At 38.2% G+C, this 27672-nt stretch overlaps 1 protein-coding gene across 9 annotated transcripts; it reads right to left on the minus strand.

Annotated features, from left to right (window-relative positions):
- Positions 1-547: 547 nt before the first annotated feature.
- Positions 548-27516, minus strand: CPSF6 (cleavage and polyadenylation specific factor 6). Of its 9 annotated transcripts, none has more exons than XR_014516600.1 (11): positions 27322-27480; positions 23708-23917; positions 23059-23162; positions 22426-22571; positions 21818-21991; positions 20764-21259; positions 18732-18824; positions 17444-17559; positions 16136-16289; positions 12396-15373; positions 548-12203 (listed from the first exon to the last, which is right to left on the minus strand). XR_014516600.1 is itself a non-coding variant. In XM_083463578.1 (11 exons), exons 1-10 carry the CDS (start codon positions 27379-27381, stop codon positions 15184-15186), a joined length of 1740 nt encoding a protein of 579 aa, XP_083319704.1. In that variant the 5' UTR covers positions 27382-27516; the 3' UTR covers positions 548-5311; positions 15181-15183. The 9 variants fall into 9 exon arrangements, 6 of the variants coding, with proteins under 6 accessions (XP_083319704.1, XP_083319702.1, XP_083319705.1 ...); XM_083463578.1 differs by having other exon boundaries at positions 548-5311; positions 15181-15370; positions 27322-27516; XM_083463576.1 differs by having other exon boundaries at positions 548-5311; positions 15181-15373; positions 27322-27516.
- Positions 27517-27672: the final 156 nt, after the last annotated feature.

The following is a 27672-nucleotide window of genomic DNA, read 5'->3' on the forward strand; positions in this document are numbered from 1 at the left end:
AGGGTGCCTGGAGGATATATAAACTGCATGAAACCTGTCATTTCTTTGGACTTGCTGTGGACTTGATCACGCAAGTGCCTTCTGCTATCCAGAGAGCAGAATAAACTCTTTCTTTGAACCAACTCGATGTCATTTGACTTCCTTCCTCCTGTCCCGGAGCAACGCAGACCCAATCGGTGAACTCCAATAAGGCTACACAATCAACTTGTTCTTAGTGTTTGGTAAGTTGCTTAGGTCTTTGTTGATTTAGTATATATTACCAACAGCTGAGGCTTTCCCATTCCAGCAGTTAAATAGCAGTCAAGTTGGCTGTTTCTATACAGCAGCAGAAGCTGATGAAGACTAAAAACTGTCACTAATAGGTACCATAACTTGCGACTGTTTCCATTTTCTCTCTCAAGCTACTTTGTTCAACAGGTGTCATTTTTCATTCCTAGTAAGAACTGCTTCATATTTCACAACCACAATCTTATTAAATACTGTACACCTTAATTGTTTAAAACGCCATATACTTTGCATAAACATAATACACAAGGCAGACTTAAGCTTTCATAAAAATGCATTTATTTTTCTTCAATACAAGGTAACTTCTTTTGCAGTTTAAAGACCAATAAATGGTTGGACAGCAAATTCCTAATAGTTGCCTAAAGACTGGAAGGAAAGGTAATTTAATTTAAAATATATGGAAGTGAAAAGAATTTTGACAAGCCAAAGTTTATGATGGAGTTCGCATTTTTAAAAATAAAAAATCACATATGCTGATGTGAAAGGACACCCTCTTCTTACCTTCTGAAGACATTCGAGTGTCCAGAAACTCAACACTACCAAGATGTTCTTTGAGCCTTCAGGTATTAGAAAGCCATTGCCCATTAAAAAAAATGTTTGCTTGCATACCAATAAACCTAAAACCTGTAATGTAAGCAACTGTTTACAAACTATAGCAAATGGTATTATTATTCTTTATTTGCGAGTACACATTTGGGCAAAACTTAACGTAGTGAAACCCAACCAAAATCATGTAAAAATCTTTAAGGGAACATAGTTGTTCCACAGGCACTCTGGAAAATAAAACACTGACAAAAATGAATTTTAAATGCAATACACTTGCAATGAATAAACTGTATTACATTTATAAAGTTAATCAGAAAAAAACCTATTAATGTGAAATTCATTCCCAAAGAAGAGTGTACAACATGCTACTCTCAGTGGTGACTTGGGTTAGTATTTTAGCTGAAGGTTTTGAAAATGATGTTAGTATGTTCAAGTACTGAAGTGAGAAACTGTCCCTAATGTGGTGTCAGAAAACTCACCCATTTAATGCTACTTGTGTAAGATGAGATCACAGATGTGCCCAGATGTGCTTTACTGCCAAATGTGTCCATTACAGCCAAATAGAATTTGGATGCTGAATAGGCTTTTGGATAAAAGGGATGTCTCTAACACCAGTCATACTCAGAGAAGATTCATTGACATCAATGAACATTACTGATTTTTGGTCCATTAATTTGCAATGGGCCTACTCTTGAGTAGAGCTTTGGCTGGATACAACACAAAGTTTCTCAGCTGACAGAAACTAGATCACCAAAAGTTGACGAAACCTGGTTTTCAACTGGATATTGAGCCAAAAAGGCTTGAAAGCTAAGCTATTTAAATAGTACACAGTACATTATTATGGGCAGTGGCATTATTTTTGTTTCAAGTTAAAAGTTGACAACTACAAAGCGAGAGAGAGCAGCTTGAAATGAGATTCATGGATTCTAGGATATGTATGTGATTGCTCCTGTATGTGTATAAAATTATAAGGAGCACTAAAGTCCAATATATAAAATACTCCTAACATGTTAAAGCATCTTGCTTGTTTCCTTCATTCTAAAAATCAGGTTTTTAATAATTTTCTTATTTTCAAAAACTCCAGTCTATTCTACTAACATGTTTCTCAGATTACTAAAAACTATGAATATTTCAAATATTAGAAAATTGTAAATTTTACAGAGGATGCTTAACGCTGTAACTTTTTAAAGCTGCATTTTAAGGCTATATGTTCTCTGCATCATTAAATACCTACCACGTAAACAGTGTGACTAAGATCCTATATATAAAACTTGGAAAAGTTTGCTTAAACTGTACATGAGTGAAAAATGAAAGCTTGTCCAATATTTACATGGATTTTTTAACTGAAGTCAATCAACATACAGGACATTTAAAGCTTGCCTTTCATGTTATTGGAGAAAGCACTCAAATATACAACTAAATAGACAGTGAATAGTCAAAAGTTATTTTGGTTTGCAGTGCCAGTTGTAATTTCTAGTTAGTATCAGAAACAGTAACTTCTGCAACACTGCACAACATTGCAGACTTATATTACAATACCACTGTGGGCAGATGTCAGCACAACTATCCAGGAGGAGGCCACCAGTCAGATAATTTATTTTAAAATAGCCATTAATGCTATCACTTTTATCTATTAAAACCTATATACAGATTATTAAGTACTTCCTAAAGTTTATTTACATTTTCTTAACAGAAACAGATTTAATATAGCCACCAAAGCCCACTGCAGTAGAAACCAAGACACTACTCAGATTTTATTTTACTATCTGGTAGCTATTTACAATATTATTTCATCAGGAGCATTGTTTATCAGGCTGAAGATAAATGCACAAACTTCTTTCTAGAGATTATCACAAGTAAAATGCTTTCACTTTTTTTGTCTAAACATCTTTGGACTCCTTTTTAAAAAAATTACTGAGAAAACTGAGAAGAGTTCTTGAGAAAACAAGTTTTACTCACAAGACAACTACTATGACTCTTTACTACTTACACAAGTTAAATGTTCAGCCTACACATATCAAAAAGTTATTTCATGGTTTGATTTTTGGCAGCTCCATTGCCAGCAATGGAAATCGCTATAGGAAAAAATGTAAGACAATGAATACACAACAGTATCTCCAGGGTTCATACAGAAAGCTAAATTATGACTTTAAATTATTTTAATTTTGGTTACTGAATATTTGAAATTACTACTCAAATAGCATTTGCACGCCTAACTTACCTGTTTTTCCTCCATCTTGAGCCATTTCCAGTACAATTTAATCCAGATTGTCTGCCCACATCCCAGCTAGTTAAAAGCAATACTACATTGGATTTCTTAAAGTTGGAACAACCACCCCAACATGGACATACAATAGCAAGGTACTGCAGCAACATCCAATTTCCTGATTATCTGGAGTTATCCATAGACAGAACTCACATTCATCCCTGCACAAAGCAAACAACCCCAATGTATACATTATCAGGTTTTGTAGGACTAAAAATTCATGCAAATGAGAAATCCCTGATATTTTGCTTCAATTCACTTTGATTTCTGTGTATAATCAAACCCAAGAGTAAAATGAATTTAGGCGTTATTGTCAGATAAACAGTTGTGTAAAGCATTGTGGGTTCAAAATAATATTTCAAAGTAAGCCCAACATCTCACATAAGAAACGTGGCAAATTAGGAAATCTATTAACAAAGCATGAATGGACCATAAGAAAACTTTCAGCGTACAAAATGGCTAATAGTTAAAATAACCATCTACTCCAGTTATTAAACACAAGTCAAACAATATTGGCCAGGAAAGAGTAAATCAGCTGCATTGACCTGAGCTGTGCAAATGTCAAGCGGATTCTTTCAACTATATAAATTTTTAGTTGTATTGGGATACAGGCTTTGAGACGGTAACTTGAGTGCTTCCATGTTTAGTAAGACACAAACAGTGTGATTTTATACATGTCTCTAAGGTCTGACTGATACACTGTGTCTTTGTTATACAGTTAAAATATTTTATATGTACACCTAAATAAGGAAAGTGGGAATGTGACGAACGTTTGTAAACACATCTATTACACAAGTGCACTGGCTAGGAAGTTGGGATTGGTCACGGTTCTGTTAAGGGTATGCTTGATGGTAAACTTGAGTTTGATATTAAAACATGTAAAGTGGTCTTCATTTAATTTAATATCCAAGTATTCGTATACCACAAGTAATTTTACTGAGTATTACATGTCATAATGCTTCAAATATTTGATCAACAAACTTTTAAAACTATAACTGAAATAATTAGAAAGTAGGCAGGAACTAGCAAAATTTGGAAAAAGAAGTATTTTTAAAAGAAAACAGTCCACAATCAAGCAACATGTGCTAAACCTATGATTAAAATGTGCTCTCTTTAGTTTGTGGGGTGCATTAGATCACAAACTATTTGTTAGGGCAAATTATTACACTATTAGTTATACAAAGCATATGTATGCATTTTCTTTTTATGGACAGGAAATTTTGTTGCTCAAAAAAGCTTGTTTGAAATCTTGATTATTATTTTTAAGGAGAAACATTTTCTTCAGTTCCTTAACTGGCATATATATCTAGGTACATAATGACTAGTGCTCTAGAGGCAGGACACAGCATTAGCACAAAAAACTGTAAATTATTGCAGCATTATTTAAAAGTGGCCAATTGTATGCTTGAACAAAGTATTGAGTGTTGCATATTGCAACAGACAGGCTTCAGTAAACCAGAATTCAACTTCAGACTTCATATTCTTTAAAGAAAGTTCAGTCTATTTGAATTATTACAGAATGTTAATCTACAGTTTTTACAGATTTGCGCACCTTTCAGCAAATTCACAAGCCATCTATGCAAAAAAGCTAAATTAAAAAAAATGTAACCACTATTCTAGTATCAATATCAAGTGTTTGACAACTGCTAATCATTCAGCAAATACAACAAGTCGATGCATATGCAAAAAATATGCTATGTTTTGTTAGAGACATTGTTATAACACCATTAAATATTGCTGAACACAAGACGCTCCCTGAGGTGTAAACATCAAATAACTTGGAACAGCTTTACACATCAGCCCCATTAAACAGTTTATTACAACACTACATCTATTGTAATCAGATTGATGCTCTTTACAGACATTATCATTTGAACATTTAAACAAGAACTACTATAAAAACAAGCATTTACTAGACTTTTTTCAATTGCTTGCACATTTTAATTGTCAAATGTATATAACCAGTAATAAAGTTGCAAAAAGCTATACGTTTTAAATCACACAGGTTCCTTCAAATAAAACAGCTAAGCAACATAAAAAGGTAAGAGAGCTACTGGTTACCATGTATGCAGATTTGCTTATTCAGATCTATTCCTGTTCATTTTATCCATGAATCTTTACAGGCTCTGTTCGATCACAAGAAGCAAACTGCTGGACAAGCCTCTTTCCGTGAAGTTAAGTTTCTTGTCTGGTGAGGTGTTCCTCTTCCTTCAGCTGTAATGTGTCAAAATTTGTGATGTAGATTTTGCTACGTCCCACAGCAAACAAAAAATGTTGGTTTAACTATACATACACAAATCGTGCACCAATTTCAGCATAATGGAAATGTAAATAATGAGACCGCTGCTACTGGCTCGAAAATAATCTAAACTACAGCTTTCAAGAAAGCAGTCCAAAGATTTACAGCAATGCAGAAAAAATTAATCATTGGCAGCATTCAGATGTCATACTAAATCATTAGTTCAGTATGACATGAAAGTGTCTAGGGAAGCCTTAGACATGCATTTCTCCACTGGGAATAATAGATCAGAAGAGTTCACTTCCACCTTTACTTAACCAGTTTTGCCATTTCACCCTAACACACTTAACTACAACTGTTTCACACTGGCTTGTTTCAAAAAAGCCAATGGAAAACCATAATTTGTCAGTTTGGATAGAATGGCAAAGTGTGCTAAGCAAAAGGGGAAACCTTTACATTTCCCCTTCTGAACGTGTGGTAGGGTTTGGGGGGGGGGCGAGAGTGTGCATGGGCCTGAGGCTTGCCTAGATTTATTCACATCACACTGGTGTGGTTTAGTTTGGCACCCAAGCACAGCCATTGATAAATACAGAAAATGTTCCATTTTACAAAACTAGTAAAGAGGAACATTTCCTCTGCTCAAAAATAAGAAAAAAACAAAGGATAATGCGGCAGCCAAATTGGTGTATTACATTAGTTTTAGCTGATTTGTAAGATCATAAATGAAGCTATGCAACAGCTAAATAGCACACAAAAAATGTAAGCCAGAACTTTATCACAAAACAAAAATTGTTACATTGATCTCACCCTTTTGTCCACATTCAGTATTGAATAACTAGTGGAAGCCAGAGAGGCAGCAAATAACAGATTCATATACGCAAATATAAATGTGAAAAAAACGAGGGAGATATGGTTCAGTTTGGTGCATGGCTGGAGGTAATGGGTGACCAGCTTTTACTTGGTTAGAATCTCCCTGAGGATGTTTATAGCCAACAGCCACATTAGTGATTGCCATTCTTTGGAATGTTTAGACCAGTTCAAATACTATCACTCTTTTATAGCAAGAGATCTGTACAATTTCATCCTATAACTATTAGCGTCTTTCTGTGCTTTGGAAGAGACATTGATGAAGTTTTCATAGGATGCAAGCTACACTAAAATCAATGGCCAGGATCCAAAAAGCTATTTTAGGCAACCCCAAGGGCTTGTTTATACTTTTTTTTTTAAACCCACTTTGAGCTGCAGACCTCATGCTATAACACAAACATTTTTGAAATCTCCCGGTTTCCAAAGAAACTTGCCCCACTGAACAGAGTGAAGGGATGGTGATGTGGGGGGCAGGAACCCAAGTTCAAAGCCACCTTTCAGAGTTCTTTGGATCCTGGCCAATGAGATTAAAGGAAGCTCCACACTTTCTAAAATTGACATTACTGCTGCATATACTACCACCATTACTCTTAGGAAACAAAGTACAGTCATGCCTTGGTTTTTAAACAGAATGCGTTCCGTAAGTCCGTTCGACTTCTGAAATGTTTGGAAACCAAGGCGTGGCTTCCGATTGGCTGCAGGAGCATCCTGCAGCCAATCAGAAGTCACGCCGGACATTCGGCTTCCGAGGCAAAGTTTACAAACTGGAACACCTACTTCCAGGTTTGCGATGTTTGAGTTCCAAGTTGTTTGTGAACTAAGCTGTTCAAAAACCAAGGTATGACTTTATGGATAACATACCTGCATCTCAGATTACCCATATCTGTGCATCAGGGTTTCTTTAGATGCAGGTTAATACATACATACTGGAAAGCAAGTAGTACCTACAGCAGTCATGCCTGCAGATCCTTCCTTAAGAACATTATGCCAAAGATATGAGGAGGGGTAAACAGTTACGTATTAAAAACCATCACGTTGAAGAATCAGAACTGCTTATGTAAAAACCACAGTAAATAGATAATAGCTCATATATGCACAAACATTACTCAGATAACTTTAAACATACATTTTCCATTCCCAACTTTATTTAGAAGCTAGCTCCACTAATTTCAATGGTGCTTACACCCAAGTAAGAGTGCAGCCTTAAACTCTACACACTCTTCCTCAGTAGTAAGCCATGCTGAACCCAATGGAACATACTTCCAGAAAGAAATGGGTTTAGGATAATGCAAAACTTTTAATAACTACAATGCAGTAAGTTATTTTTCAGTGGTTCACATCTACTTCCAAAAGCTTTTAAAATAGCTTAAAATCAAATTTGCAAAGAAGCACATCAATAAGTCATTTCAAATTCAGGCATATTAATATAGTCAGAACGCGTAGCAGTATGCAGCTGTCATAAGGTCACCCTTAGTAAAAAAACAAAATCAATTTAGATTAGAAAACAAGTTTATGATAATAATGAGAACTTCAGAAGTTTTCCTCTTCCCACATATTGTTTTTAATAAAGTCTAGGCTATATAACTAATCAATATGCAGGATTAAGATAATTTCTTTAGTTTCTCAAGTATTCAGTAATGACTAAGTATTCTGCTTTTTGACATCACCAAATCCTTAGTTCTTTTAAAGCTGCCTTTTAACAGTAAGGCAATATTGTTCTTTAGTAGCAGCCAACTGAAAAACAAGTTGCTAGTGAACTTCACTTTCAGAAGAGTGAAATGACAGCTGCAAAACTGCATATTAGGATTTCCCACTCTTTCAACACTCTTATATTCTGTTTATTAAGTGTCTTTACTGCTTCTAAAGGAATTCTGAACAGGAGAAAAGAATTTCATTGTTGTACCATAATGTGCTATGTGTCTGTAGCAGTTTTCATTTGAGACAGTAAATACATTTTTTAAATGACTGTCAATACAAGAAAATTTAGGTTTCATTATGTGGAAAGTATCTTAGGGATTATCATGAATTGATACACATTCTGTTCTTTTAAAGGATTTTAACATAAATAAGTTAGTGAAAACTCACTGAATTCCATTGCAGTAATCTATAATAGCTACACCCAAATGAATGGTATAATACAAAATAGGCTACAAGCATAAATTCTTTTTGCAGTGATTTAGGCAAGGAGTTAATAGCTTTACATGAATATTGCTATTCAGTGAAGTTGTTCTAATATGAGTTTTGTAGGAAACCAGTCTCCTTCACAAAGTATAGTCCCTTATCTAAAATCAAATTATAAATTTGAATTATAGAACATTTTAATTTACATTTTAATTGGGTGAATGTGTTCACAGGGTAACTTTTTCTCTGCTGCGATATGCAGATAGAAGCTGTAAAAGCAACAACCTTTTTTGCTATTCAAAGGAATGTGCAATTAACATCACTAAACAGCAATAAAACCCTAGCTACTCCTTTGAGTACCCAAGCAATCATTATTACTAAATCACCTCAATGAAGATATAAAAATAAGCTTGGTTTAGGAACTGGAAGTAAGATCACATGCATCTCCTCACCCCTCCCAGCCAATTCCTTGTCTTACATCAATTCCCCCCCCTCACTGTAATCTACGTTAGCAATGACCATTTGTAACACCAAACCTAGGTAAATGAATCATCCTTGTGCTCCAAAAGTCACCTGAGAACACTGATTAAATTAGGTTGTCAAAAATGAGTTGAAGAGTGTCCTCTGCACTGGCAACAATCTAGGCCTGTAGGCCAAATACAGAGAAGAGGCAGGGGAAAATTCATGCAAGGTGAAGGACACTGATGGCCCACACACAACCCCTAAACCTAGTTTATTTTTATATCTGCAGGAGAATGAATTTCCCTTTTACCTTATTCACTAAGTTCAAAGTCCATAGCTGTAAATCGAACTCCATACAAATGAGACTAACATTCATATTATAACTCAAGAACTTAGGCTTGTATCCAATGCTACACCAGCAGCGTTCTGCTGGCACAATGGAACTTCTACTTCTCCTCAACCCCCAATCTGCTCTGTGGGCCCCCTAACTCTCCAGATATGAGTTTGTGGGTGGGTGGGTATGGAGGGGACAAGTTAGAAAGAGAGACTTTGTTGTGTGACAGAAGTCCATTGCACCAGCAGAGCTGCAGCACTGGACACAAATCTTATTTTTCAATCATACACTGATGCAACAACTTGAAATTGCAAGTCAATATTCTGTGACTCTTTAGGTTTGCACTTTTGTTTACAACAAGCTATTTTTCTAATAGCTAGTCTTTCATATTTTGGCATCTCTCCCCCTGCAACTATTGTGCTTAATATGTGTATCAGTCTAACCTTAACACTCAACAGCATTTTAGGGGTGTGTGGGGAAATGCATTCAACCAATTCCCCAGGTGCTTAAGCTTTCATAAAACCATATCTTATTACTCAATTTATTAACTAGACACAGCAAAAGAATTATTAACTAGGCACAGTAAAAACTATCAATTTAGTGTGTTCCAAGTGAAAAACTCTGCTAATCTGCCTAATAAATTTGGACCACAGTTCTGAAGCTACTTCCACTTACTCTCGTAACAGGAATTTTGCAGATTTGTAGCATTACAATACATTTAGTCAGAAATGCACATTATTTAAACCCTTAGTAGTGACAACCCAGTTCAATGCACAAAAATACCCTCATTAAGGGTTTGCTATATTAGCCATTTTCCCTTTTGCACATGTCACAATTTAGTTATAGTCTACTTTATATATATATATGTTCACACTGAGGCATGACAAAGACTAGTATAACTCAGACTGCAACAAGTAAAATGGTGAATACACAAGTTTCTTTGTTTAAAAAAACAACACAATTTGTTCTCAAACCACAATAAACAAGAGTTTCAGGCCAGGTCACTTCCCAAATAAGGTTTCCCAACAACTTCAATACCCTGCCATCACAAAAATTAAGCCACTTCAAACCAGAAAGGATTGAGGGTCTTCAATACAGCTTCTTGTACATCTACTGAACAAAGTAATTTGTACTAACTAACGATTATGAAAAACAGACAATGAGGAAACTGGATTTTCATGAAGCCCATAACACAAACTTAACAGCAAATTTTAACACGTTGGGGATTATGCACTATACCAGTAAGTAATTATTTATTTCACAATTAACACTAAAAATTTGTCAGAAATAGTAGATGGTTTTATCTGCATAATGAATTATTTACTGTGCAAATGCAATTTGTAACCTATGAGCTCCAAATAGCAGCAGTGCAATCAATACTATAAATAAATGTGTTACAGCAAAAATGATGTTGAACCATATGGCCTCCTACAATGAGTTTCAAAAAACAATGTGAGTTTCAAATACAAATAGCAACATGTATTTTAGGAATGAAGATTTTTAAAACCAAGGAAAATATTCTGGATTATAACAGGGAGAAAGAGAAACATAGCCCTTGCTGTTTTGTCACTTTGCAAATAAACCTTTCTAACCTTTTTAGAATAATCACTGCCTCTTTAAAAAGGGGTAGTAATACAGTGGTACTTCGGGTTAAGAACTTAATTCGTTCTGGAGGTCTGTATCGACTAGTCCAGCAGAGGTGCCCGTCTATATAAAAGTAGGGCTTACTAGTCTCATGAACAGAAAGTAATTAACGTCCTCATAATATTGTTGCATTCATTTGATACACAACATATAATTGCCCTACTTCAATGCCTTAATGTGTACAGAGTGTATGCACAGTGGAAAGTGGAACTGGAGTGGTGTGACCTTTACTGCTTGTTTTTGAGAAGCTGGGATCTCACAGATTTGACCTATGGGCTTAGATTTCATACCTGCATAATGTCCAATGAGTGGATGGAAGGCGGGCTCAGGAAGGGTAAACCATGTTCACAAACACTGCATATTTTCAACACACATCACAGGGTGTGAACAGGAGCATTCACTCAATTACCTCTCATGAACACAGACTTGTAACAATATTTTTTTCAGTATTCTTACTACACATATAAAAGACAGCTTGTGAACACACTTAAAAAAGAACAACAAATCACTTTTTATACAAACTGGCCTCTTGGTTGGCACACTAAAACAACTCTTATCATTTGAAGAGTTTTGCTTATGGTGGTTTGAGAACAGAATACAGAAAAGTGTTATGTCAAAAAAGGGGCTCAAACTCAACATACAGGTCAATCAACATTAGGGTGCTTCATTCTTTTTCAATTCCATACCAATCTACTTTGACTTTAAAAACCTTAATAACCACAAATTAACAAATAGTATGTAGCATTTAGACTTCTAAAAACTGACAGTTTAGCTGATGCATCATTTTATTCACATCAGAGCCTAAGATCAATCATTATGAATTCCCTACAGAAGAGCACTTGCTTAGGATAAAGCATGAGATCAGTAAGTACCTTATCGCATGTGATTATTTAGTTTTCATGTCTGAAGCAGTCCTAAGATTGTCACTGTTCTATCGCTACACATTCAACCTTTGCTAACGTTTGCTCTAAATATGACCCAACACAAACATGTTCATGCTTGTGGTTTGCACACATGTTGCCAAAATTTCTAGCAGATCAGTACAAGAAAATAGGTACATCTGAAAATATTCACAATTTTCTTGTACTTTTATATTGACATTATACAAAAGACGTAACAAAAAATGATAAGTTTCATGAACACGTTCAAAATAACCCAATAGCTAGAAATATGTTGTCAATTCACACATCATGAAGTATAAGCATATTAAAGGAAGAGAAACCCCACTATGGGATCGTTCAGTGCACCATTCAATAACCACCAAACAAGAAGGATGGAATGGTACATCTGATTTCAGAGACTCATCTCATCTCTATGAATTTACTAAGTGCGGGTGACAATGGATTGGATCCAAAATATTGTGAGGGAAAACAACATGCATTTGCACTGTTCCATGGACTTTCTTGCAAAAGAAGTAGTGCAAAACTTCTCACAGTGCTCTGCCTCCATGTATGAGGGATTGTGATATAACATAAGAAACAGTAATAAAGAAAGAAGGCAGGAGAGCACTGAGCTCTAGGAGTTCTTCAGAGTGCTTGCACTAACGGAGAAGCTTCTCTAGATTTGGGCTCACTTCTCACAATTCCTAAACAAACCCCTCTCTGTGCACAGGGAAGAGCATCAGATCCAACCCAATGTGACTGATCAAAATATCTGACTGTTCCACTACAGATTAAGTTTAGTGAATTGCTACAAATATTCAATAATAAATTCTACTTCGGGTTGGATTTGGAGAAATGTGTAAATAATGGGGCTGGTGGAAGATAACCTCTCCACCCTCTGCCACCCCCCCCCCACCCCAGGCTCCCCTGCCAGTTGTGGGATATTACGCAATGGAATAGGTTGTGGCGTGGGGGGCAGAGAGGAGAGGGAGCCCAGTAATCTGGCCAGAAGTAACCTTCATAAGCAAGAGCTCCCACTTACAAAGTCGTCTCTGCCTGTTTTTTGGACATTCCTTCTTTGGTCCCAGCTTGTCATGCTAGAACTCACCCCATTCAGTGATGACCCTTGACCCCTTCCCACAAGGGGTGGGGTGGAAGCTTCCACCAACTATGATACATGGACATTTCTCTGGATTCAACCCTTCATAAACTACCTTCACATCATTCACCAATTCAACAAATAATAGGGAGAAAAGTTCTGTCATTCTGCTGCTGGAAGCACAGTATATCTACTTAAATCTTTAGTCACTAGAGAACACAGACAATAGTTCATAAGATTATAGCAATAAAGTGACTAGCTTGCACAACAGTGTCTAGTTTAAAAGGGGCATAGATGTGGGTAAAAATCAAATTATGATTTGTAAATTCTCACCTTTACCCTTCCAATGTTATAAAAGTATAATATTTAATACAGTGTAATGGAATTTTAGGTGAACATACAAATTGGAATGGAAAGTTGTATCTCTCACATAAGTAGTGAAAAATAAACCTTATAAGCTTAACTGTGTGTTTGTGTGTGTCTATAAAAGTAAATTAAGCTGACTGTTCTATGGTCATCTCAGAATATGACTGTTTCCTCAACTTTCTTTATATTAATTTTGCACCATATAGCACAGATTGTACAAGTGCAATAAGTACATGAAATTTAAAGCTTTGCCCAAAATAAACATCTACAAGAGAACACAGGTTTTACTTTACAGAAACAAAAGACCATTTTAAGGAACAGATTTTTTTTTTTTTTACAGTGATGTGATTAAAACACAACACTTCATTTAAATCCTATCTCCTTTTAGCAGACATTTAGCATCCCAATGTCTTTTCAAATCAAAATCAAATACTGCTTATTTTGTTATGGGACCAATTTGACTTATATCCATCTGTGTAGCATACAAGTACACAAACATGAAAATGTATCTATTCTAAAACAAAACCCAACACTGCTTTAGGGTTTTAACATTCCATGGTTCTTCAATCACCCTCACAATACCCTAGTATTCAAGCAAATTAATTCCTCCAGAGTTAAAAGATTGGGACATCAAATTTTATGCTTAGAAATGATGGTGTATACTGGTCTGTGACTGTGAAGTTAATTTCATATTTTTGGCACTGATTTCTAAACATGTAACACATTCTTTTGGTTTTAAGTGTCTGTGATAAGAACTCCCATCATCAAATTGAAGATTCCCATTGTTACCATATGGGCAATGTCATCACTGATTATAACCAAAGAAAATGTATCCTGTCTTAACAGTAACATCAAGAGTTAATGAGAAAAGCTTGGATGTGCTATAAATTGTGTAACTGAAAGGTTTATATAAAATAGTGATTTCAGCTTCATGCTAATTATAAAACTCAAAGGACACAAAATATTTTAGACCAATTATAAAACTTATTCAAAACTATTATGTTTTCCTTTCAAGTGACACCTAGGCCAGGACCCAAAGCTATACTTTAGAAGCCTAATGGAATGGGCAGGCCAGTGGGATTTTTGTTTTTCTTTTAAAAGCAAACCACCCATACCATAAAAAAGGGCTTGCCATATCACATTAGGAGGCTACTGTAACAAGAAAGAAATTCAAAGCTACTCCCCCTTGGAAATGCATTAGTATTTTCCTTTGAATCTTGGTACTAGGCTTTCCAATAAAAAAAAATACAAAACAGCTAGAACTTCATTCAATATCTATTAATTTGAATATGCAACTGTATAACCTGCATTCTGGAAACTACAGTTAAGAGGAACAGGAAAACCTAGCGTAACAGCCACACACAAACCCATCAAATGTGGGTTTGATGTATATTGTGGGCAACTGAAAATGGGCTATGAGCCATGTGTTAAATAATCCATAAAGTTGAAATATACAGGAATTTAGGTACAGATTACACGATTTGTGTAATCTTATTTCCTCTTACTATGATTAATATTGTTAATATTGAAAGGCCAAATGCTTGGATTAAAGCAATTTAAAATAGACTTGTGGGCTAACTATGTGATTCTGTTTCAAATAATACAGCACCTCATAGGATTATATACTAGACTCCACTATCAGTGCAATGTCACAACATGTTGCACCACAATAGTGGCGGCAATTTACCCCGGTCACTAGTGCAATCAAAAGCCTTCCCAGTAGCCACCTTTGGCATGTTGTTACCATGCAAAGATATATGTAGGCAAGACCACTGTGCTAAATGACACCCCAAAGCCTGAAAGAAAGTTCATGTAAATTTGAACTGCTAAATTTAATGAGTACCAGGCTGCCATTAAAACAGCAAAATCACACAAACACATTTCACACACCAGAAGGTATTTCTTCAGTTAGCAAAGGGAGGGAGAGAGAAGAGAAATGACAAGATATTAACACTTACCTGAATATAACATCAACATCAGGAAAGTGTTCAATATAACATACCATAAACCTTTATTCTATAAAACTATAAAAAGTTTTTAAAAGCCTCATTAAAAGAGGAATATACCTACCTCTTAACGATGACGATACTCTCGTTCTCTATCGCGCTCTCTGTCGCGGTCTCTATCGCGATCACGATGTCTCTCACGTTCACGGCTTCTTTCCCGGTAATAATCATCATGACGATCTCTACTACGAGATTTGTGGCGCCGGCTCTTCTCTCTTGATCTGCTGTGGTCTCTCTCTCTTGATCGCTCACGTCTTCTAAAAGGAATTACTTCATTAATTCTCTCAAATTGCAACATTTTGCTGCAATAAACACAACACACTGAATTTGTTTGCTTCCTTTGGTATGAAGAACCCTGTCTCGATACAAAGAAACTGTTTAGATGAACTTTGGCAATTAGGTTCACTGTGATATTATCATCAAGTAATAGTTCTGCTGCTAATGTGGTTTATATGATTTCATGACTTTTATTCTACTTTTGTCTTTTAAATCTCGAAGCTATGTTAGGAGCCTTTGCAAAGCCAAAAGGCAGGACAGGAAATTCCTTTAATGATAGTGTGGTACAGGTGTTTAGAATTGAAATTTATTCCATTCCAAGTCCAGCTGATGTTCAAGATAATGGAACTTCTATGCTTTTCCTACTCTTAACTTTCCTACCAGCTATTGTAATTTGAGTCCCTCATTGATAAAAGTCACTTTAAGAACTTACAATGGTTTTTTCAACAGTTTAATTAGGTTTTAAGATACTGTGAAGTTGTTCAACCGTGGTTTCATTAGACACTAACCTTCCAATTACATCTGCATTTTCCTAACCATGAAATTAAGCTTTACAAAAACTAGAGCTACATCAAGTTAATTATTATAAGTGATATCCAAGTCACACACTGAATAGATCCACTAAAATCCATAGACTTAAGTACATTGCATGACTCAAATAGGTCCGTTCCCTAATATAACCCCACAACTCTTATCTGGAACTTTATTCAAAACTTCCCCCCATTTTTATACAAAAGGTTTACCTTGACCCAGAACCATAAGACTTGGACTCAATTCCATGGAGGCAATCTTGCAGAGAGCTAATAAGTACTTTGCAACGATCATCAGCAGATACTTTGGACTGTTTAATTAATGAAATTGCAGTCACCAAGGTTTCTATAGCACTTCCATACTCCGCTGAAAATTGATAAAACAATGTGAATGAACTGTTTAATTAATCCTTAACATCAGAATATCCCTTCCCATTGTCCAGCCTTCTTCAACTGTTCAAACATAAGATTGTTCAACTTCATACTGACCTGGTCCGCACATTACAATAAGCCACAGTTTAAAAATGAACTACGGCTTAATGTGAACGAGTAGTGTGTGAGTTCATGCCATTCAAAAGTTCCCATGACACCCTTCCCCTACTTCCCCAGCTGCCATGCCACAGACAAAACAAACTAGACTCTTTTGACTTGTCACATTGCCTAAACTTGGGCTCATGATTTGCTTCTCTCTGAATGAACCACAAGCAACATGACAAGCCAAACACTTGCTTGTTTCATCTGTGGTGGTGCAGTAGCAAAAGTGGAAAAGAGGAATGCCACAGGAACTTTTGAGCAGCGTGTACCAGCATGCTGCTTGTTCATATTAAACCAGTTTCAAACGATGGTTTAATGTGATGGGTGAGCTAGCAGGAGGCTAATATGATGAAATAGTCCTCCATACAGTATGTGACCATCTACATTAGAAAAAATAGAATGGAAAAGTGTTCTTGCTCTAGCATTTTCATGATATACTACTTTTCTCTGTGTACTTCGTTTTTGGGTAGGGGAGCATTCAATTATGCAGGCCCCAGATTCAGTCGGAAGTGGTATAAACCACACATTTACTGCTGTTTGAAGGATCTAGGCACATGCTCTATATTAGACCTTTCCAATCCCAAAAGGAAGTGCTCAGGTGGCATTCATAATTAAAGTAAGTTACAATAATGTCAATAATCAGCAAAAGAGAGCAAAGCTACAAAGCAGCTATAGAAAAATAGCCCATAAAGCTAAGAAAAGTATTATTTTAAGCAACAGATAGCTAAAAGTGTGCTGAAAGGGTAATCTTTTAGCTGATGGCAGAACACTAAGATAAGGGAGAGCAATTAACGTCCAATGACAGTGAATTCACTTTCTGGGTGCCACAACAGAAAAAGGCCCGTCATGTGCTTCCAACACCTGTATTTTAGAAAGTTGAAACACACAGAAGGGCCTCATCAGATTATTTTAGTGGATAGGCATATGTATGTATGCAGAGACAGTCCTAGATATCACATCAGACAATCATGAAGAAAATATACGGACCAGCACTTGCATCTGATACAGCTCTTGAAATGGCACTGCTAGAGATAGCTCTGTTTCTATTCATGATTTCTTCAAATTCTGCTTCACTTAAAGGCGTCCTTGCAGCATCTATTTCTCTGCAAACACACACAAGTTCAAAACATTTACCTCCAGCGAGTTAGGGAAGGACAACTGTTTTAACAATTCTAGTATGCAATTTTAAGCAAAACAACAAATCAGAGGAAGCTTTTTCTAAACCAAGATATTTGCAATGCAAAACCTGCAGGCTAGAGAGAAAAAGTACACTACCACAGCAGCAACAACTCTGTTATTAGTGTGAAATGTCAGATAATCTACTTATGTTCTGCTTTCCATCTTCAGAAAGCTCCAACAGATAGTTACAAATCTGTCAAGCATGTATATGTATCACTGAGGCAGAGAGATCTGTAGCCTGCTCAAATCAGTAAACGAGTCTTTCAAAGAGTTCTGTCCTCAACATATACTCTAATCTGTCATAGTGAACATAATGAATAAATGTTGCCAAGCATTAAGAATGCTCTGTTCTCTAAAGATATTCATGCTTTTAACATAAGCATAATGTGCCAGTAGTTAACTATTTACTTAACTGAAGTTAGTGACAGAAATATACTTATTCTGCTTATGCCCCCTTGAGCTCTGCAACATCTGCCAGTCTCTGCTTTAAACAGAACATCTGGAGAATGGCAACAAGACTAGAGAAGGCCTTTCTCCTCCTACAGGCACCTCTACTATGCCTCAGGATGTACCACCCAACTTCCTCCTCCAGTTTCTTTGTGGCACACACTAATCTAGATAATGTAATATATTTGACTGAAGCTAGAAAGGAAGTCATGCCTTAGGATGAGATTTTAATCCTTGCTGGTGGTAACCAGTTGCTGTTCACCTGCTGATGGAAGACATCTGCCAGATGAATGGGAAGGAAATTAATTATCAGCCAGTCTTCAATTCCCCAACCCTCTGGAGCAGATGGGGAGGCAGCAGCTCTAAGGAGTGAGGAGGAATTGCCAAAAGTTGCCTCTCTTCCTGTTCTGCTGATGGATACCTCCGATCAGCAGGGGAACACCAACTGGACTATGTTCTCCATATTCCTTCCAGCACTATAAAATTATATGGCTTTATGTGCTTTTAAGAAATGTTTTCTTGCGAGTGTTAGTTCTTTTGGTAGAAAGAAAATGCAGAATGATAAGCAATGCTATCCTCTTAAGAGCAAGAAGTGGATCAAGATCCTATAGCTGATTTAGCATAAGAGGAAATGTCTAAAAATTCATACCTCCCTGCGTTTTGAGTATTATTTTTCGTTTGTCTCCAATACAATGGCATATGTAATTGTTCTCTTATGGGCATGTTATTTCCAGTGAAACGCCTATGATATATAATTGACAATTTAAATATAGTTATGGACTGTAGTTGAGATCATCATGAAAATATTGGACATTATGTGCAGAGATTCTACTTCTGCTTTCAACCCCCTCAGCCCTCCCTTGTTTATTAGAGTATTATCTTGACATACAAAATATTAAAAAGTTTGGTTTTATAAACTATGGGTTCTCAGCATAGTCTTCCAAGTTATTATGCCAAATGCTCTAAATTTCTAAAAAGCTGAATGATAACATTTTAAATTTTAGACAGTAATTCCATGAACCAATTAACAAAGCTAGAAACAATGTTCTCAAGTAAAAGACTAGGAAGGTTATTTGACAAAAAAATTTATCCCAACAAAGCCTCTGTTATATGCCACAACATGCAAGTAGATTCTTATATATCACAATCTATAAACGTCTAAAAACGTGGTATAACATGAACATAAGACAAACAGCAGCAAAGGGAAATTAGCAGCAAAGGGTAAGCCAACAGGAGTTTATTATGTAAGTCTGGAAAAGAAAAGGTGGATGTAGACAACTGATACAGCAGCTGACAAGGTCATCATGGGATTTCTAAGCATTTCACCCATAATGATAACTCGCAAGTTGAGTGAAGACACAGAATTTAACTATCTCCTGAATAAAACTTGATCAACAATCGGGGTTCCTCTTTCAGTTAAAAAACAACTCAATGATTCCTCATATTGTTTGCCATCTGATATGGTTGTCTGAATCCATCAGAGTAGTCATACAAAGATTACTCTAGGTCACTGGAGTTGCAAGGAAGATGTAGGATAAGCAGAAAGTAAAGCAGGACACCTCAAGCTGACGCACAGAGTGTTTTCTTATTAGAGACCAAAATTTGTTCATTTAAAAGAACATACATTTATATTAATCTTTACACTGTGATTTACTTTAAAGGAACTAAATTGCAACTTTCAGCTGGTGAAGAAAACTTAAGTAGCTGAACATTAAAATGTTAATTATACATACACATACACACACAGGTATGGGGAGCTTACAAATGTAGCATTTGTTTAAAGACATAAAAGAAGCCACCAATGAAAACAAAATAAAACAAATACTGTACATAGCTGATGGAAATGAGGACGGTCTAAGTACTGTTTTTAACACTCTGGTTCTCAAACTGTGCAGTCACCCACACCCCTTGGGAGTTCACAAAACGCCTGAAGGGGAGAACATAGGATTTGATCTGAAGCCTTCTTTCCTTTGTCAGTCAAGATATTGGTAGGTTAAATATCCTTTAGCAAAGGATACATTCTGCCATGGATTTGCGGGCATGATTTGGCAAAAGCTGCTGCTATGTTCCAATGATGCTTTCTTGGGGTGTAGCTTTAGGATGTACAATCATATAGTCGTATCTTGGAAGCTGAATAGAATCCGTTCGACTTCCAAAATGTTCAGAAACCAAAGTGCAGCTTCTGATTGGCTGCAGGAAGCTCCTGCAGCCAATTGGAAGCCACAGAAGGCCTGTTGGATGTTCAGGTTCCAAAGAATGTTCGCAAACTGGAACGCTCACTTCCGGGTTTGTGGCGTTTGGGAGCCAAAATGTCTGAGTACCAAGGCGTTTGGGATCCAAGGTACGACTGTATATTGTTCTATTTTGTTTCCTAACGCCTGGGTTGGATCAGTTCTCCACTTCACAGATCTCTGCACACAGCAGCAAGCTATGTACACTGCAGCAATCAATCATCTCTATACGGTCTGTTGTGGAACTGATGGTTTTTGGGACCCTAGAAAGCATGCATTCATAAGAGGGGAGCCAAGCTCAAAACGTTTAAGAAACACTGGTTTAATGTTATCCCCACATTTGAGAAAAGCTTTTCTGATGTAACCTTACTTCCTTGAAGGAAATCAAGCCTCCTTATTAAGACTCTTTAAAGAGGAATAAAGATGCTATCAATGAGGAAAGCAACTCACCTGCCTGGTGGACCATAATCACCTCTGTCATAAGGTGGAGGCCGGCCATATGGGTCTGAAGGTGGTGGACCACGGCTGTCTGATGTAGGTATGCCACTGTTGGCTGGCGGGGGGAAGAAAGCTGGATTCACGTGTGGAGCTGGTGGGGGAGCACCTGGTGGAGGCCCAGGTAAGTGAGGAGGAGGAGCCAATGTCAGGGGTGGCCCTAGCGGACCAGGTGGACGAGGGGGGAAAGGACCTGGAGGTGGAGGAGGGCCCTGTTGTGGGGGTGGAGGACCTGGTGGAGGACCATAGCCTGGAACTGGAGGTGGAGGGCCAGGGGGAAGTGGGCCCAGTGGAGGTTGACCAAAGGGTTGCCCTGGAAACAGAACTGGAGGAGGGGGACGGTCACCACGATTAGGGGGACCCGTTAGTGGAGGAGGTAGAACCTGGCCAGGTGGAGGAGGACCTGGAGGGCCAGGAGGACCTAGGGGTGGACGTGGAGGTGTCTGTCCAGCTAAATGGGAAGGAAGAAAGAAAGAATAATGCCTTCTACTACTTCTAGCAAAACCTTCTCCAAATTTACAGAAACATTTGTAAGGAGCATTGAGAAAGCTTACTGACATATGGATATGAATATTAAATATAACAAGAATCCACATGTTAACAAATAATCTGGCAATTCTCATGGTGGAAAGATAAGAGGTGTCATCTACCCCAGCTACCTGCATTCCACAACACGCCAATGCTAAAAACTACCATAGGTTTCTAATGTTTTACAATAAAGCTTATAACTTTTGAGTATAGACTTAGAGGAGAGAGGGACTAATGAAAATGTCCAATATTGCAGCAACAATTATCAACAGAACCAACACTATACACTCGTGGCTCTGTTTTATTATAGTGTTTTTTATACTGTGTGTGTTTTAACTTGTTTTTTTTTTATTCAGTATAGAATGTATGTCAATATAAAATAATCCTACTGTCCAGAAACAAAGTGCAATAACTGGCAAGTCAGATTTCAGTATCTTCAACTATACATAAAGGCAGCAATGTATAACGCAAAACATTTTACCTGGAAAAGGTGGTGGGGGTCCTCCTGGTCCAGCTGGTCCAGGAAATCTATCTCCTCCTGGAAGGGCGCCTGGAAAACGACCCCTCCCTCTGTTACTTGGTGGAAACGTTGCCCGTGAACTGCCTCCAGGAGGACCAGCTTTGCCTTCACCAGACATCTGGCCTGACTGTGTAGCTGAAAGAAGAAAACAAAAGTGTTCAATATACAACACTTGGCTTATTTTATGCTGTTCTTAAATTTTATTATATTTATGCTTTCGTTTGCTAGTTTGAATAGGTCCAGGATTCACCAGTTACACGATGCTTTATCAATGTGAGGTTTCAAATGTATAGGAACTCAAATTAGCTGGCATCATTCATGTTGTTATCACCAAAAAAATAAGTAGTACTAGAGAAAGTAAGATCCATGTCTTTCTACAATATTCTTTAAAAGTCTACAGAACCTATAGTTTGAGCAGTGTTATTTCATTTCAGTAAACCAGGCCTTAGTCAGCAGATTCTCAGCACTTAATAGCCAAATACAAACATATCCACAATTGCGAAATGGTAATTTTTCCGTCCAAAACATGCTCTTTCACTTCACTATGAGTAGCTGGGAGCAACACTTACTTTTTCTGGACTGCAGCTCAAATTGACTCAGAAACTGCTTATTACAAGGAGTAACAACAGGATTTTGACCATGCAATTCTCGTTTAGGCAACAGATCCATTAGTTTTTTGGAAGATGCCTCAGATCCCACACCTACAAGAGCAAACCTGAAAAGAAATAGACGGGGGAATTATGTATGGTGGTGATGGGGCCCTGAGAAAGTGTCACTCAACTGAAATGTTTTACAATAATTTTAGAAGGAAGACTTAAGAGTCAGTTTTTTATTCAAGAATTACCTAATTCCCCCACCCCCATATAAGCAAACTGTAATAGGCTACCATACATTTCCTAATAATTTACTATTAGCAAGACACCCCAAACCTTCTAGCAGACCAGCTTTCATTTTTGTCTCTTAAGCCTGCTTTCATGCCGTACTCAGAACCAGTTGCTTCGCCAGTTCCTTTTCTTGACCAACACAGTCTCAGCTTCCTTTATGGTCTGTCCAGTTAAACTCACTCCTCCTCCCTTAAATCTTGTTTTAGTCCTGTCCCATCTTAAGCTACATTCTCTCAAGCAAAAAAACAGTCGCCTGTGCAGCCTGTCAAACTGTAGAACAGAAATGGGAATGATGTTGAATTTAAACAAAATTCTTACCCCTTAGATTGGCCATTAGCTCGGTTTTCAAAAAATTTTATCTCCAAAATATCATTTACACCAAGTGAATGAACTGCTTCAGTTAAATCTTCATCTGTGGTCCACTGGAAAATATTTGTAATTGAAATCTCATTTCTGAACATAATAGCAAAAACAAAATAGAAGCAAAGCCACATCCAAAAAACCATTCATTATCACTTTTCCACTGCACCATTCAAGGGAACAGATAATACAGCAGACGCTATTTGCATCTGATGCATACGATATAAAAGCTTCTTTTAAGCTAAGTTGGTTTGACTTTTTGTTTTCTAAAGTTAATGGAAAGATTCCTAATGCTCAGTGATATAATTCAGCAAATTATGTTTAAAATAAGCAAAGAATTTTCTAATTTACATAGACTTTAAGAAGCAATGATTACAAACTCAAAAGTCCACTTTACAGTCATTACCTATAGCAAAAGAGGAAGGGTCACAGCTCAGTGGTAGACAATATGCATGCAAAACTTTCAGGTAGGACTGGGAAACATGTCTGTCTGAAGCCCCTGAGGGCTGCACCTAGTCCAGACAATAGTGAACTAGATAGGTCAATGGTCTGAGTTAATGCAGTTTCTTACAATTCCTATTGCAGCAATAACTAGCGGAACACTTACCCAAGTAAGATTCCCAATGTACAATGCAATTCTCTTTCCTGTATACGTGTAGACAACATTTGGTGCTGATCCTTTGCCTACATCATCTCCAACAGATGGTGGGAGAGAGTCCATATAATCACGATCCTCTGGAGCATCGCCGTTATTGGCAGATGGAGAGATGACGTCGTCATACAGATCTATTTGATCATGCCCACCATACTCAGCCTCCTAGAAGACAAAGGTCATTGAATGTCATACTTTTAGTTCATTTTTTTCTGGAGAGGCTTGAATAGAACTTTATTTAATTAATTAATGGTATTTATATACCATACCTTCATAATATTTATTCCAGAGTAGTATATATTACATTTTTTTAAAAAGTAAAATATTCAACAATCAAAAATGCCAATTAAGAAATAATACAAGTAAAATATTAATTAACAAAGAGTGAAAACTTCATTTCCAGTGTTTAAAAAACATAGCACCTTGAAGCTAGAGGTAACTGAAGTCAACAAAACAGTACTACACCAAAAGAATTAAATCTATTAATCCAATGAATCTCCTACTCATTGCAATAACCAAGATAGCCTAATAGAATTGCTCAAAAAATTACACAGAATTCTAGAGTTTATAGTTCATTACACATGTCAAAGAGACCATTGCATTAAAAGGTGTTAATTACTAAAGCACCACTGTTATCTTTTATTCATTTTTCACAGGCTCAATGTGGCTTACACCAATTCCATCAAAAATCTTTATCTGGCCTCCAGAGGGCTCAATCTGAGAAACTTGTATCTAAGAGCCCACTTACACAGGATGATTTTTCCCTAAGTTTTCGGGGGTTTTACAAAGTAGCCAAAAGTAGCTTTAAACTTTGGTAGAAGACTTGAAGGGGTCATCCTCTGCCAATGGCTTGCTAACTCAGCGGAAAAGTACAGTGGACCCATTTTTTCTCCCAAATATATGAGGAAACAGCACACACACACACACCCATCTACACCCACCCCCTCCTCTTTCCATTATTGTCATGACTGCTTTCTAATTTTTGGTGAACTGCAGTTTGCCAAGTGTGATGAGACAGATAACAAAGAGACCTATTATGTCTGCAATAGTGTAAATGAGAGGTGTAGATGCTACAACAGATGCAAATGTGTGCAGTGAACTTCAAAAACAATGTTCAATTTGCATTTCAATTTAGACAGCCAGATTACCTGATGATGACACATGAATACAGTATAGCATCTCACTGAGCAACAAATACACATACACCTCCTGCACAGATTTTTTGGGGGGTGGGGGAACAATTTATATGTACTTCCACATTACCATACGTCCATAAAGAAAGCTATGTGACCCTTTCTTTACAGAATTAAAAACAGTGAGACCAAAGTTGAGCTTTCTATGTGATGGCGCCTACATCATGAAATGCTTTCCACACAATTTTTTTTTGCTCGTCTCTCCTTGCTATGGTCTTCTGCCACCAAGTAAAACTGGCTTTTTCAAAGTGCATTTCTTGGTGCCTGAACAGATTAATTTTCAACTACTATATTGCTTTTAGTTAGCCAATGAAGTTTTAGCTGGCTGAGTTTGTACAGTTTTATTAATATTTTATGCATAATAGTTATTCTGATTTAAATTGTGTACAACTTCAAGTGATTGACAGCACAGAATGTATTACCAAATTAAAAACAGAGAAATAGAATTGCAGTACTATACACTTCTAGAACTTCTAAAAGGGTGTTTCGTCTCCTCACATATAAACAGGTGTCATAAATTTATAAATTTTAAGAAGAAGCAAAGCTATGTCCCCTCCAGCACATCATTTTTACATTTACTAAAGTGCTCCAGGAGTTTGAGAGCCAAGGTCAGGTATGAGGATCCAGAAGCCTTCACAAGTATTAGAAACTCCCCAATTCAGACATTTGCCCTCCAATTCACGAAGGACTTTAACCTGTGTACTGATGACACACTGGAGGAATCAGACTTTTCAGTGTCCTCTTGCTTCTCCTCACATTTGCTTCTACCTGAGGAGTCTGAACACATAAGTAAGGCCAAGGACTCCAATCCAATGGAGTATGTCAGTTCCACAAGCTCAGAACACTAGTTCACCTACACTCCCTTCAGGTCTTCAGTACATATAGAAGGAGGGGAAAGGAACAGGTGCACTTGCTCTATGACCCACCACTTGGGTTGTGTGTTTCCATCACCAACTCCATGAGTTGGATGGTGATTGACTGATGCAGGGAGCCTCCTGTCCCCACAGAGGCTTCTTGCACATTTTAGAACTCTGGATTTTCCAGGGTTCTAAATAACACAGGAATCCTCAAGGAGGACAGGGGGCTCCCCACTTTGAACAGAGCAACTGGAATGCAAATAGGGGGCAGACCTAGCATATTCATCCATGTAGTGCCCCTCCCTTTACTAAACACAACTACAACACCTGTAATAACATGAAAATATCAGCCTTTGAATGCAGATACTCAAGTTACTTTTCCCCTTTAGTACAATTAGTTTCACCAGTTAACCTTTTAAATCCATCGCCGCCAGAAACGAAAACTAAAGACAGTTTGAAACACCATTGAAATATGGGAGAAAACAAAGAATATGCCTTTAAAAGAAGGCACAAGAACTACTCCCAAAAAAATAGCATAGAAATGAATTCTAGGAGCACTTCCTTGCTCAATGTGAGTCTTTTCAAAATCTCCACAATACTCTTTTGAGACTACATAAGAGAATAAGGACAAAAATGTGTGAACAGATGACAACGCAGAACGGTAGAAGCTAAACCAAACCTTCCAGCATCAAATAGCATACTCAGTGAACTGGATGCTTCTCTACACTGATTGGCAAAACAGTTACGGGACAGAAACAATTCTCGACTTTTTTGTCTTGCTGCCCCATTACTCATATAGACTTCACAGGAATAAAAGCCTCTGCCATTTTCTAAGCTTGTAAAAAACATACCCATACAGCCTTCAACAACCTGTGCAAACCGAGCTATTAAATGTTGAAAACGCAACGTCTGCCGTCTCGTCACGCGTGTTGATCAGGAAACGGAAAAGAGGCGCGAAGGGAGGCTGTGCTGCGAAGCACCTTTCGAGGGAAATGCTTCTCCTCTCCCTCGGCGCCCTGGACTTCTCGTGAGCCTCGTCTCCGGCGCAGCCTTCCCGAAGGAGGCTAAACATCTTGTCACGCCTCCCCGTCGCAGCCTCCTCCTGGGGGAAGCGGCTGCTGCCTGTGTCGGAGCCGCTGGGCTCCAGTCCCCCTCCTCCTCCTCCCGAGGGGGGAAAGTGGGCAACAACCACTTTCGTCTCCGGGCTCATTGTTTTCCAGCGCCTGAGGCCTCGCAGGGGAGGGAGAGGAGGCGGCGGCGCACTCAAAGCTAGGCCGCGCCCCCTCCCTCGGCCCTTCTCTTCTTCCACACGAGCTCCCCCCCCCCCGCGCGCGCCAGGCGGGAAAGCGGCAGAGGCCTCTCGGCGAGCGCCGCAGACAACAATGGCGGCGGCTTCCCTCCGCTGGGCCGAGGCCTGCAGCGAGCGCAGCCAGTCAGAGCCTCCCTCTCTCCCTCCCTCCCTCACAGCCCAGCCAGGCCTCCCCGCCGGCCTCCTCCTCGGCCCCCGGAGCTTCTCTACCTGGTTGAATTCCTCTCCCACATCGGCGTAGATATCTATGTGGTCCACGCCGTCCGCCATATTCCGCCTCCTCCTCCTCCCCGCCTCCCCGCCGCGGCCGAAAGCCCCGCCCGGCTCTACAGCTGCCGCAGCCTGCCGCCGCCGCCACAGAGGGGGCTTAGCGCAGGGAGCGACGTGAGGCGTCACTTCCGGACGCGAACCCGCGGAAACTTCCGGCAGGTAAACTGCGCACTAGCAGCGCGTCCCCCCTCGCTGCCACGCCCACTGTGGGGGCGGGGCCTGCTTGGGTCGTGAAAACCCCTTCAGAGCAAACGAGGGGCTATATTTCTCCAGCTTCTGATTCGTCAGCGG

This window comes from Podarcis liolepis, assembly GCF_965112155.1.
Source record: "Podarcis liolepis genome assembly, chromosome: 10".
NCBI classification, from domain to species: Eukaryota; Metazoa; Chordata; class Lepidosauria; order Squamata; family Lacertidae; genus Podarcis; species Podarcis liolepis.

Excerpts from the sequence above, each read along its gene's own strand:
- CPSF6 (XM_083463576.1), bottom strand. The coding sequence starts at position 27,381 with ATGGCGGACGGCGTGGACCACATAGATATCTACGCCGATGTGGGAGAG. Across the intron at positions 21,992-22,425 it reads TGAGCTGCAGTCCAGAAAAA|CTACACAGTCAGGCCAGATG; the intron begins GTAAGTGTTGCT and ends TTCTTCTTTCAG. Across the intron at positions 17,560-18,731 it reads AATACTCAAAACGCAGGGAG|AGAAATAGATGCTGCAAGGA; the intron begins GTATGAATTTTT and ends GTGTGTTTGCAG.